Source organism: Phocoena phocoena, chromosome 14 (assembly GCF_963924675.1).
Source record: "Phocoena phocoena chromosome 14, mPhoPho1.1, whole genome shotgun sequence".
In the NCBI taxonomy this organism is placed as follows: domain Eukaryota; kingdom Metazoa; phylum Chordata; class Mammalia; order Artiodactyla; family Phocoenidae; genus Phocoena; species Phocoena phocoena.
The window spans coordinates 7,044,477-7,057,770 of record NC_089232.1 but is presented as its reverse complement, the minus strand read 5'-3'; the positions used below and the strand labels follow the sequence as shown (position 1 = coordinate 7,057,770).

The 13,294-nt window shown below is 44.3% G+C and overlaps 1 protein-coding gene across 1 annotated transcript in view; it reads right to left on the bottom strand.

Annotated features, from left to right (window-relative positions):
• Positions 1-13,294, bottom strand: part of AFF3 (ALF transcription elongation factor 3) — a 556,703-nt gene that overhangs the window by 95,431 nt on the left and 447,978 nt on the right. The window contains exon 14 of the mRNA XM_065891597.1: positions 182-219. Coding sequence (XP_065747669.1) covers positions 182-219 — 38 coding nt within the window. The remainder of the gene's footprint in view (positions 1-181; positions 220-13,294) is intronic.

Sequence of the window (13,294 nt, the reverse complement as noted above, 5' to 3'; positions counted from 1 at the left end):
AAGGCGATTTTTGCAGTAATAAACTCCACACATGCATGACAAATTGAAGCATGCAAAATGTTTAACATCCCAGTTCACAGATACTTTAGGGACAAAATCCGATTATGAATTATATGCCACAGTAAATAGGGCTCAATGTTTCATAAAGCAATTTATAGTTCATAAAAATGACAAAATGTACCTGTCAGACAGAGCGTGGAGAGCCGTTCTCTGGGCTGCCTGCTGGAAGAAAGGGCAGAGATGTTTATTTAATACGCTGACTTTAAAATTATGTGCTCCATCAATACTTAAAAAGAAACCCTGTGTCACCCACACTTCTGACAGGTGGCCAATAACACAGTAGGGAATCCTCTCGTGTTAGGAAACGCATATTTCTGAAGAGTTAAGGGAAGCCCCCATGGGTCACACTTGCCACCAGGGGGTGAGCTTGAGGAGACTGGACATACTGCACAGGTGAGGTTGGACAGGTCTCAGGAGACGTGGTACTGATCAGAGCTATTTCACTTTTACTTCCGGAATTCCCTTGTACCATTTGCTTTATTCTACTTTCCTGTAAGGAAAAGATCTGTCTTGGTTCCTCTGCAGCTTCTTTTCCTACGCAGCTATAATTTCGGATCTGGTTTTCAGATTTATTGATAAAGCATCACAGTTGGATACTGGAACATTGACGCGCTATGTGATGGTATCAGGAGATTGCTGCTATGTTTTAGACACAGGAACATAACTGTGGCGATGTTTTTATAAAGAGTCTTTTTGAGATTCATATTGAAATACTTATGAATACAATTACACGATGCTGGGGTTTTAAATGATACAATTGGAGGGAAGAGAGGGTAGGTAGGCATAGAAATGAAATGAGATGGCCTTGGGTTGATCACTGTTGAAGCTAGGTGACAAGAACACTGGGGGAATAGTATAGTATTCTGGGAATTACTGTGTGTTTGGAATTTTCCATAATATAAAAATTAAAAGAAGAAAGGAAATAAGAAGGCCTCCATTGCTCCCTCAGATTCTCCCAGTTTTGCACTCACTTTCCTTTCGTCGTCTGTCCTATTTTTTTGTCTGTTTGCCTTATGCCGCCAAGCACTCTGAATCTACGGAAGGCAGAAAAAGACTTCTCTGACTGAGAAGTCACGATTGGGAGGGGATCAAAGCATGGCCTCGAAGACCAAGGCTTCCTCAGGACGCACGTAGGAAATAAGGAGCGTTCAGAGTCAGTCTTCACCTTGTACGTGACATATGTCAAATTGACTGTTTACCAGGGATACCAATGTTTCCCACGCTATTCCTCATTACAGGTGGGTGGCAGACAAAATAGAATCTTCAGATTAGAAAAAACGACACATCAGAACCATTATCTCTATTACAGAAAAGAAATATACCCTTGGCGATGGTTGCATATCCTTGGATCATGCAGTCAGACCAACACTTACTGAATTCCTACTACATGAAGATGATTGCTCTGGGGTCTCAGAGGGAAAAAAGCCAAAGCAGAAGTGGTCACTGTCCTGGACAAGCTGAGTCCCCAGGTAGGGAGTCAGAAGAGAGGTCCAGGGATGACTGGCAGACATTTATGAAGTAACATGCAAATAAACAGATGAAGGTAGGACAGAGCTAGGAAGGGGCAGATGTGAGCAGTGACTAATGGCTGGCGGATCTACAGCTCCTCAAACAGGGTGTGGAGCTGTTAGCAGGCGCTCTGGAAATACCTGCAGAGTAAACATCAACGAATGAATCACTTAGGAGATCCTCCCCGCTGAAATGTGGTCAGGCGAGAAGAAGCACTGGTGGTCCTGGACTAGACGGTGGAGGAAGGGCCTGTCCAAGCCCCTGGCAGTGGTTCTCACCTGGGCTACCCTCCCCCCAACCCCCGGAGCATCTGGAATTGAGTGTGTTTCTGCGTGTCACACTCACGAGGGGATCACTACTGGCATTTAGTGCCTGGCCCCAGGGATGCTAACACTTTTCAAACGTCAGGAGGGTGCCCTTGTACAATCAGGAACTGTCCCCTTCAAATAAGGGTGTCTCTGTGGACATGCGGCAGCAAAGTAGCGATGAAAGGCAGATCTGAAAGAAAGAACCCAGGGAACATGAGCTCCTGAGCCTGGCACCAGGATCGGAAAATAAATTAGTAAGAGAAACTTAGATAATTCCACAAGGGATGCAACCACAGTGAGTTAGGAAAAAGCATAAAATCTGTTCAACAGGGAATTGAGAGTCTTACATTCTGGGACAGGTTCTGCCTTACGTTTATATTATGGACCTGGAGTCTGGTCCTCGACCCAGGTCTCAGTTTCCAAACTACCCTTTCCTTCTCCAAAGGGAGGCTGAGGGAGCCAGTCAAGGTCTAGGCTACTGTGGACAATCCAAGGGGCAGGGGTCCCCTCCTTCTTCCCTGGATTCCAGGGAACGACAGCCCAAGTGACCTGGCATTCTAGTGTCACATGATTCGTTCAAGATAGAGAAGAAGAATAACTACAGTGCTTTCTCTTTGCGGGGACACCTGAGGGAGTCGAATGTGGCAGGGGGAAGAGGTGAGAAGCCAAGGAAGGCCTGGACAGCACTCCCTGCCCTCTCCTCTCTCTCCTTTGTCTGTGCTCTCCCGAGGGCCACTCCAGGAGCAGGTTCACGAAAAGCACCCAGCAGGTGACAGGCAGCTGTCATTGTTCCCAGGTTCATCTCCTAAAGCGTTCTCCCTTACTCAGCAAGATGGCTTTCCACTTGTTCTCCCTTACTCAGCAAGATGGCTTTCCACTTTCGGCAGTTATCCTTGAAAAGAACTTCACTCTCTAGTAAATACACAATGTGTTTGGCTAAACATACAAAAAGTATTTGGAACTCCCCAAAGGAAAGATGGCATGTATTATCAGCACAGTCTCTCATCATCTCAGCAGGAGGCACCGGAGACAGACTCCTGGAATAACAAAAATCAGGAGATGTGACTAAAAGGTCAATAGGAATCTCTCACACGGCACCTGAATTTTCGTCCTGTCCTGGATGTCAATTTTTTTTTTTTAAGTCTATTGATTCTCTTCTCTCCTGCCTGCAAATACTTCCCACTGACTTTTGTGATAAGGAGACACAGCGCTTGTTGATGTGCAGTCTATAAGATGATTTAAGAAGCAAAAGCAAAGCAAAACAAACCCAAAACAAGAAACTCAGATGCCCGACCATCACTAGAATGCCTGCGAATTGATGCATCCCAGGTGGTGGTACCTGCTGGGAATAACTCCATAGGACTGACATCGGTGAGTCCTCTAATGTAAGCTGAGTTGGAAGCTGGGAACAGGGGCTGCTTTCCTTTAGCTGATGGACACGCTGCTGGGACCAAAAGGGCCTTCTGGGCTTAGACATCATGCATCTAGCCAGTCACCAAGCAATGTCTTTCTGTGACCCTCACCCTTCGATCTGCCACACGACTGCCTGCACCGCTATTTTTAATGCCTGCTTTTGATTGTTCTATTTAATCTGTTGTTATTCTACATCATTCAAAACTTTACAGAGGAGGACTCATCATCCATCAAAAAGGAGATGAGAATATATTAAATGTTTTAAATAACTCCTTGAGGAAAAGAACAAAACTTAACGGCATTAAAATCGTATGTTATATACCAAAGCAAAGACCACCACCACCAACTTTTTCTTACTGTCTCCTCTCTTAAAATAAACTTTGGCTGTTACACACTATTTTATTTTACTGTTGGGAAATAATAAAATAAACACTGGAATTAAATAGCAGAGAAAAAAATTACTGAGGTGACTCACAATTGAAACCTGAAAAACTACTCATAGAAAACTAGATGAATTGCCCAATTTCCTTCTTTCAAGACTTGTATGTTAGAGCAACCATACTTCTCTTTCTAAATCATCATCTCCTCTTGTGACTTTTTTATTCAGTTCTCAGCAAAACAGATTGAAGCCTTAAGACAATGCATCACTGATCCTTCCTGAGTTCATTACTCATTCATGAATGACTCTGAAGGGTAAGTCTGTGAGACAAAACAAGTTTTCTGCCAGAAATAATTATTTTCCAGGTTCTCTTTGAGGGATGACATCTTTTCTCTGTCTTTATTACAGCAAGCTGGGTGCTTGGGAACCTAATCAGTAGACTTGCAGGTTTCAACATACGCTAAGTGAATTACCAGTCACAATCTGTTATTGAAGGGAAATCAAAGAGGAAGTTAAGTGCCCTTACTGTAACTGGGTCGAGCGTAGAACAAGTTCATGGATATTGGAGGGGAGAAAGCAAAGGGAAGAGGCTAGAATTCAGAGGGGTCTTGGCATAATCCAGTTTCTTTCTTACTTGATAGAAACAGAAATACCACGTGGACAGCTCCATAAAGCCAACTGCTGTACCTATCAAGTGCAGGGCCTGGGCTCTGCTTGGGTGACAGTCAAAGCGGACAAAGCTTTTGCCACATTGTACTTGGAGTCTACACGTGAGCCAGACATGAAAAATTAAACACACACAAGCATTCTAGATCCTGGATCTAGACAAGGGCTATGACCAAAGAGGACAGAATGTGAAGGGACCTCATTTGGAATGAGTGCTCAAGGAAGGTTCACTAAGGAAGGGATAACAAAGCTGCCACACGGAGGGTAAAGAAGAGTTACTGAATGAGAGAAGTAGGAATGGGGAAGGAAGGAAGGGAAAAGTGTTCGGGAGCAGAGGCCCAAGGCAGGCCTAGATCTCTGGTCAGTGGAGGAACTACAGGAAGGTTGCTGTCGGGGAGGTCAGTGAGCGGTGGGGACAGTGGCAGGTCCCAAGGGCTTTGGAGTCAAGTTAAGGATTTTGGACATTATCCACAGCAATAAGAAGTCACTGAAAAGTTTACATGAGGGGAAGCTGGGTGAAGGATATATGGCAGCAGTCCCCAACCTTTTTGACACCAGGGACTGGTTTCATGGAAGACAACTTTTCCAAGGACCGGGGGCAGGGGCGATGGTTCACGAGGTAATATGAGCAATGGGCAGCGATGGGCAGCGGCAGATGAAGCTTTGCTCGCTTGCCCACCACTCACGTCCTGCTGTGCGGCCTGGTTCATAACAGGCCGTGGACCCCTGATGTATGGGACCTGCCTGTACATTCTTTGCAACTACTGGTGAATCTATATAATTTTAAAAAAAGGGCTTCCCTGGTGGCGCAGTGGTTGAGAGTCCGCCTGCTGATGCAGGGGACATGGGTTCGTGCCCCGGTCCAGGAAGATCCCACATGCCGTGGATTGGCTGGGCCCGCGAGCCATGGCTGCTGAGCCTGCGAGTCCGGAGCCTGTGTTCTGCAACGGGAGAGGCCACAACAGTGAGAGGCCCGCGTACCGCAAAAAAAAAAAAAAAAAAAGAGTAGGCAGTGAGGCAATATGACCCACGCTTTTATTTTATTTATTTATTCATTCATTCATTTATTTATGGCTACACTGGGTCTTCCTTGCTGCGCGTGGGCTTTAGTTGCGGCGAGCAGGGGCTACTCTTTATTGCAGTGCACGGGCTTCTCTTGTTGTAGAGCACGGGCTCTAGGTATGTGGGTTTCAGTAGTTGTAGCACGGGGGTCAGCAGTTGTGGCTCTTGGGTTCTAGAGCGCAGGCTCTGCAGCTGTGGTGCACGGGCCCAGCTGCTCCACGGCATGTGGGATCCTCCCAGACCAGGGCTTGAACCCGTGTCCCCTGCACTGGCAGGTGGATTCTTAACCACTGTGCCATCAGGGAAGCCTCAACTTACACTTTTCAAATTCCCTTCTGGCCTTTGTGTGTTGAATGGATTGGGGCAGGAAGGGGCAAAGTTGAAGGTCACCTGCAGTGATCCAGGAGAGAGAAGGGCACGGTAGTGGTGGAGATGGAGAAAGTTCATGCTACATTTTGGAGGTAGGGTTGAGGGAACTGGTGATTGATTGAACATGGGAAGTCGGGGAGGCGTCAGGAATGAGTCCCAGGTTCCTGGCTTGAGCACCTTGTACAGATCGAGAGTCACTGATGGGCAAGACGGGTGCAGGAGCAGGACAAAGGCAGAGTTTAGGTTTGGGTGTAAAAAACTCTACTTTGAAAAGACACATACACCCCAGTGTTCACAGGTGCATTGTTTACAACAGCCAAGACATGGAAACAACCTAAGTGGCCATCAACAGATGAATGGATAAAGAAGATGTGGTATGTATATACAATGGAATACTACTCAGCCATAAAAAAGAAAAAATTTTGCCATTGGCAGCAACGTGGATGGATTGGAGGGCATTATGCTTAGCGAAGTAAGTCAGACAGAGAAAGACAAATACTGTATGATCTCACTTATGTGTGGAATGTAAAAAATACAAGAAACTAGTGAATATAACAAAAAAGAAACAGACTCAGATATAGAACAACTAGTGGTTACCAGCGGCGGGGGTGGGGTGTGCATTACAGGGGTGGGGAAGTGCGAGGTACAAAGTACTGGGTATAAGATAGGCTCAAGGATGTATTGTATAACATGGGGGGAATATAGCTAATATTTTGTAATAATTGTAAATGGAAAGTAACCTTTAAAATTTGTATTTCCAAAATGCTATGATCTCTCCCCCGTCTCCCAAAAAAGTTTGGGTGTGTGAAGTTCAAGTTGTTTACGGGAAGTCAAGTGCGGATGTTAAACAGACGGTTGGATTTGAGATTAAAGCTGTTAAATGATAATTAAGTACACAACATCCATATGTTTTTGACAAATGACAGTCATAAGAAGAAGACAGATGGCTTGATTTTCTGGATCTACATTTTGCTATTGTTCTAAGAGAAGAAGATCCAGGAGACAGCTGGTTAGAACACATCTTTGTTTCCGCGCTCCATGTGGGATTGACCTCCATCTCTGGTTTATGACACTGACAGTCAAGGAGGTATCACTGCAGCAGTGATTGTAATCACATTGCTTCACCTGTGTTAGGACACTGTCTCCACATTTAATTACCTGAATAAATACTATCACAGCTAATCTTACTTCATTTGTGTTTTGCTGTTATTGGAAGAAGGCTGTGAAATTTATATGGACACACCTGTCTTTCTAGGAATTCTGGCTGGTGAGGCCTTACTTTTTTCTTGTCATTCTTCTTCAAGTTAAGACTTGTTATTTATTAACTTATTTCCCTGTTTAATTTCCTTCTACCTCTATTAGCATATTTTATGTTTCGTTAACTTTTATGCTGTTGTTTTTCATTTTGGTCCCAGTTGATGAGTGTCTGAACTTTTTATGTTGTGAGCATCCATTTGGTGCTTTACAACCCATTTAGGAACATTTGTAAGACAAAGGAAAGAGTCTATTTCTGGTCTTTTTTTTTTTTTTCTCAGTCATGAGTACTTTGCATTTTCGGATTCCTAGAAATGCTGTCTGGGAAGCATTTTGTTCAGTGGACTTTGACCTTATCCAGTACTCTACAGGGGTCAGGCAGAGTCAGGGAGGACAATATAATTTATCATCCAAATAAGAATAGTTCTATCCAAATAAGAACAGTTCTGAGAATGAAAGGGGATGCTAACCCGGTAGGAGTCTGGGACAAGGGGAGAAAACCCTGCTTTTTTGGGGCACAATGTATGGTCAGTTCTAATAAAGATGAGTCTACAAATATAAACAAGATCAGGATTAGAGGACAGAAATTCAGGGGCTGAGGAACCTGCCAATAATGAAAGCAAACAGCTGAACGGGGTTCAGCTGTGGACAAATCACTGCGACTCTTGGTGTCTCTTTAAATCAAGCCAGCGCTTCTGTTCTCTCTCCAGTTCGTCCTCTTTCTCTTTTGAGTCTGCCTACAACCCAAGGTCCTTTTCATGAAGCCTCGACCGCTCAAGCTCTTGTTGACCCTCTGCTCTCAGAGCTCCTGGTCTAGAACATGGATTAGCGCTGGGTTCTCTTCTTTCCTGGGGAGCTTGTCATCTGCTTCATGGAAATTTTAGTCTTGGCTAAAAATTCAAGTTCCTTGAAGATCACTGAAGGCGGAGATCCCAGCTCATCCTCCCTCCGCCGGAAAGAGCTTCCTGCTGACGGACGGCACCTGCCGTGTGATTCGCCAGTAGGACATGAGTAGGTAACTTCCGGTGATAACAAATGTTACTATCTGCCATGGCTCCAATTTCAGAGCTTTGTCGAAATACATTTTTCCCCCCTTAGCTGTATATTCTTTCTCTATTTTACTATCTTGAAAAACTAGGGTACACATTTCTCTTTAGAGAAATTTTGACTGGTTGCTTTATTTTAACTGTGTGGCTTAGATTTGCATGTGTCTACCAGAAATTTGATAAAGACAATAACAGACATTTATTAGTACCTAGTATATCTTATGGGAAGTGCTGATTAAGGTCGATGACACCAGATGGTTTGCTGGATAACATTATCTCATAATTCGGATTCCAGTTCCAATTGACTGATTTGGGGGCACTATTTGAGGTTGGGGGCTGCCCAAATTTGGCAACTCAAATCTCCTGAGAGGGATTATTAAAGGAGGCACTCTTGTCTTCACTGAGCACTTCCAGGACATTTTATTCTAGAGATAACACTATGAATAATTGGTGACATCTACCACGTGGCCCCTTCTGCTTCCAGGCCCTGGAGGCTTTTGCCATCAAAACAGAAAACTCGGGGGGCAGCCGCTACGAGCTAGGAGAAAGAAGGGAAGGTGTGGGGGTGGTGTGAGTACATGCCCTGGGAGCTGTCCCTCACCCACAGTGATTGATGTCAGAGTCCTCCCAGCAGGCCAGGGTCCCACTGAGGGTATGGATGGTATCAGGCACCCTGAGTGATGGGCCATACTGACTGCCATGAGGGCAACATTATGGGTCAGAGGATCCCAGTGGATTCCTGGAGGATGTCTGTGCACCAGGGGTAGCTGGTGTGGGGGTGGTAAGAGGTCAGTCTGAAGTGGGCGGGTGGTGGTAGGAAGATCCATGGCCGTGCATGAGGTTATTAGTGTGGGTGCTGGGAGGGAGAAGTGAGCTGGGTGACATTCAGCCCCAGTATAGGTCCTGGGGAGCAATTTGTGCTTCAAGAGCTGCGGCATCACTGTCCCATGGCAGGTAGCTTCTTCTACCTGGTCATCTGGACACTTACCCCATAAAGGACTGGACTTAGGGAGGCTAGACACCAGCTCCTTGAGAATAGGAAGTGGGTACCAGTTACATGACTGAACAATGTTTGGGACAAGGTCTAACCAATAGCACAAGGCACATAAATGCTTGACGAATATAATGTCACTAGGTGACCAAGCCATAATGGTGCCCCTCCTGAATCCCTGAGGGATAACGGATTAGCTTTTATCTCATTCATTCATTCAATTTGGTCTCATTCCAGAAACGATTTGTGTCAGAGGATGGGACAACCGGGCTTTGGTCTTTAACAGATTCTAAAGTTTATTCGAGCTTCTGTTAGTACAATTACACATTTTTAAAAAAATTATTATTTTTAAAGAAATGAACAAGGCAGTCTTTTGCTTTTAAACAGGCATCACCCTTCAGTTACCAATTACCCTTTTAGATAAGAGGATCTGACAAATCTTTGCTGAACGATTATTTTGTTAAAAATCAAAATGGCACTCTCTATGCACCTGCTTCCTTATAAGAAATTCACTTCTTTCCTTATGGCATTTTTCAGTAAAAGCTTCTATCGAGGTACTATATAAGGGACTGTTTTACTCTATGTGACCCCTGCTGGGCAGGTGGTAAATTACTAATCTTTCTCCTCTCTCTGCCTCCTTCCCCCCTCCTTACTCTCTCCCCTAGATTGCCAGCTCACCATTCTCACTTCCTCCTCTGACTTCTAGATCTATTCTTCTATCATTAGCTCCTTGTCTTTGCTTAGATAAATCAGTTTTCTGGCTTCTTCCTGTACTCCTCTCCTTTTATTACCTAAATAAGCCTAAAAAAAGTTCCAGCAATGTAAATAAAGAACATTTCTGGGGAGAAGGGTAAGAGGAGGGAGGGAGGGGGGGAGATGTTAAGATGTACAGTTTAATGGTTTTACACTAATATCTATTTATAGTAATATAAATTCTTTTTTAAATTGAAGTATAGGTGATTTACAACATTGTGTTAGTTTCAGGTGTACAGCGAAGTGATTCAACCATATATGTATATATAAATATATACACACATATGTATATATATATTTTTCAGATTCCTTTTCATTATAGGTTATTACAAGATATTGAATATAGTTCCCTGTGCTATACAGTATACCCTTGTTGTTCATCTATTTAATTTTATTTTTTTTAATTTATTTATTTTATTTTTGGCTGTGTTGGGTCTTCGTTGCTGCGCGCAGGCTTTCTCTAGTTGCGGCGAGCGGGGGCTGCTCTTCGTTGCAGTGCGCGGGCTTCTCACTGTGGTGGCTTCACTTGTTGCGGAGCATGGGCTCTAGGCATGCGGACTTCACTAGTTGTGGCTCGTGGGCTCTAGAGCACAGGCTCAGTAGTTGTGGCATGTGGGCTTAGTTGCTCCGTGGCATGTGGGATCTTTCTGGACCAGGGCTCGAACCCGTGTCCCCTGCCATTGGCAGGCGGATTCTTAACAACTGTGCTACCAGGGGAGCCAATCTATTTTACATATAGTGGTGAGTATCTGTTAATCCCATACTAGTAATTTCTCTTTCCCCCCTTACTCTTTGGTAACCACAGGATTGTTTTCTATGTTTGTGAGTCTGTTTCTGTCTTGTAAATAACTCATTTGTATTATTTTTTAGATTCCACATATAAAAGATATCATATAATATTTGTCTTTGTCTGACTTACTTCACTCAGTATGATAATCTCTAGGTCCATTCATGTTGCTGCAAATGGCGTTATTTCAGTCTTTTTTATGTCTGAGTAGTATTCCATTGTATATATGTACCACATCGTCTTTATCCATTCATCTACTGATGGACACTTAGGTTGCTTCCATGTCTTGGCTGTTGTAAACAGTGCTGCTATGAACATTGGGGAGAATATATCTTTTTGAATTAGAGTTTTCACCTTTTCCAGATATATGTTCAGGAGTGGGATTGCTGGATATATGGTAACTCTATTTTTAGTTTTTTAAGGAACCTCCATATTGTTCTCCATAGTGGCTACACCAATTTACATTCCCACCAACAGTGTAGGACGGTTCCCTTTTCTCCACACCCTCTTCAGCATCTATTATTTGTAGACTTTTTAATGATGGTCATTCTGACCAGGGTAAGGTGAGCTGATACCTCATTGTAGTTTTGATTTTCATTTCTCTAATAATGAGCGACGATGAGCGTCTTTTCATTGGCCTCTTGGCCATCTGTATGTGCTCTTTGGAGAAATGTCTATGGAGATCTTCCGCCCATTTTTTTTTTTTTTTTTTGCCGTACGTGGGCCTCTCTCTGTTGTGGCCTTTCCCGTTGCGGAGCACAGGCTCCGGACGCGCAGGCTCAGCGGCCATGACTCACGGGCCCAGCCGCTCCGCGGCATGTGGGATCTTCCCGGACCGGGGCAAGAACCCGCATCCCCTGCATCGGCAGGCAGACTCTCAACCACTGCGCCACCAGGGAAGCCCCGCCCATTTTTTGATGGGGTGGTTCGTTTTTAAAATATTTTCTATTAATCTACTTTAGCATTTTTGTCTACTGACATTAAGATATTGGAACAGAGGTTTTGGGAAGTTGGCTTGCTCATGGTCAGAGTCGGTAAGTAAGGGAACCAGGCCAGTGAAGTCCCACAGAGCACCCCGGTCCTGCCTCTGCCGGGCTGTGGACTCTTCAGGGCAGAGATTGAAGCGAAGGGGACCAGATACATTTTGGATTCTGCCAATCCCAGCCAAAGAGGACTGGTGGGATGATGAGCAGATGTAAACAGACACGGGGGCAAAAGCTTCCTCTGGGGATGCTAATGCAGAAGCAGCAAGGAGTCGTCTCTTAGATGTTTGCAAAGAAGACAGGACGGCTTTAGGTTTTTGAGACTAATCTTGATTCTTCAAGCAGTTTATAGGCAGAAGCATATGGGTCATTTAGAGCTTGCCCGAAACTCCCGGGGAAGAATTCTTTTTACCTCCAGGGCTCACTATGACAGGACTACACATGTAAAGGAAGTGCCTGCCTGAGTCAAGTCTGGTGCTGTTGGATGAAGGTGAAAGATCCGAGCTCGGCTGTCAACTCTCGGATCTGTGAGAATGGCAGAAGCTTTTGGATTCTGGGACAGAGCGCTGGCAAGGCAATAACACCTTCCACGTGAATGAGTCCGTGTGTGTGCGTGCATGTGCTTGTCAACTTCACAATGAAAGCAAACAAGAAGGACCAACGAATGACAGCTGAGCTGCCTGCAGACAGGCTACAGGTAGTGCATGGATTGCAATTCCTGGTTCTTGGGAATGGGAGGCTAAATTGGGAGCGTGCAGTGTGATGCAATCCAGGCCCCGCAGGTTCTACGTGGCTGCCTGACTTTCTGGCCTGCTCCTCAGGGCTTTGGTCAGCCATACGCCCCTGCAACTCTTCTCACAGTGCTATTTCAGTACAGGCCAGACTTTGAGCACAGCCAGGATGACGCTGGCCCAGTAATAACTCTCATCTTTGGCAGAGCAGGTGGGCACCGGGACTGCTCACTCCCCACTTTGGTGGGTTTGCCCAGTGCCTTTTGGAGCTTTTAATAGAATCCTTACTTTACCTTCATACAATGCTTTGGTGGAGTCCCATTTACTTTTTCTTTCTTTCTTTTTTTTTTTTTTTAAATTCCAGCAGTTTATTAGGTTAGCGGTAGGTTTAATTCAGCAGCTATATAGATGTTATCCAGAGACCCGATTTGTTCTGTGTTTACATTGTCAACCTCACTCCTCAGTAGGTGGTTGGTTCTTATGAATGCAACCAGAGCCCAGGTTGTGGAATACAAATGCTACTTTGTTTTTGCATAAAGACAAGATGCAAGTCACATGACTATTTTGATAGTTTTGTTAAAATCATGTAACCTGTGCATGAAGAACGAAAATCTACCAAAATCTAAGTCTGGCTTTCTGTTTTCACAAAACATCTCTTTTAGTCAGACAAAGTAGCAATATTTGAAGGTAAAAATAGGTTTGTCATGGTTAGGTAAGAGTCTCATAATTGCACTTTGCAAACCAATTATATAACGTTAAGAGAAAAGCTGAAGCGATTCTGATTGTTTTATTATTGGTATTAGGATTTTCACGTTTCAAGTGACCACTGCTTGATGGTTTATACCTGAAAATGTTTTCACATATAACATGTAATCACACCCTCTTCCTTCAACTGCCTTGGACTTCTAAGAATGAAGTCCAGGTAGAAAGGAGAGGTACCCAGAAACATGTTGCTGTATCAGACCTCCACAGATAGAGATTCT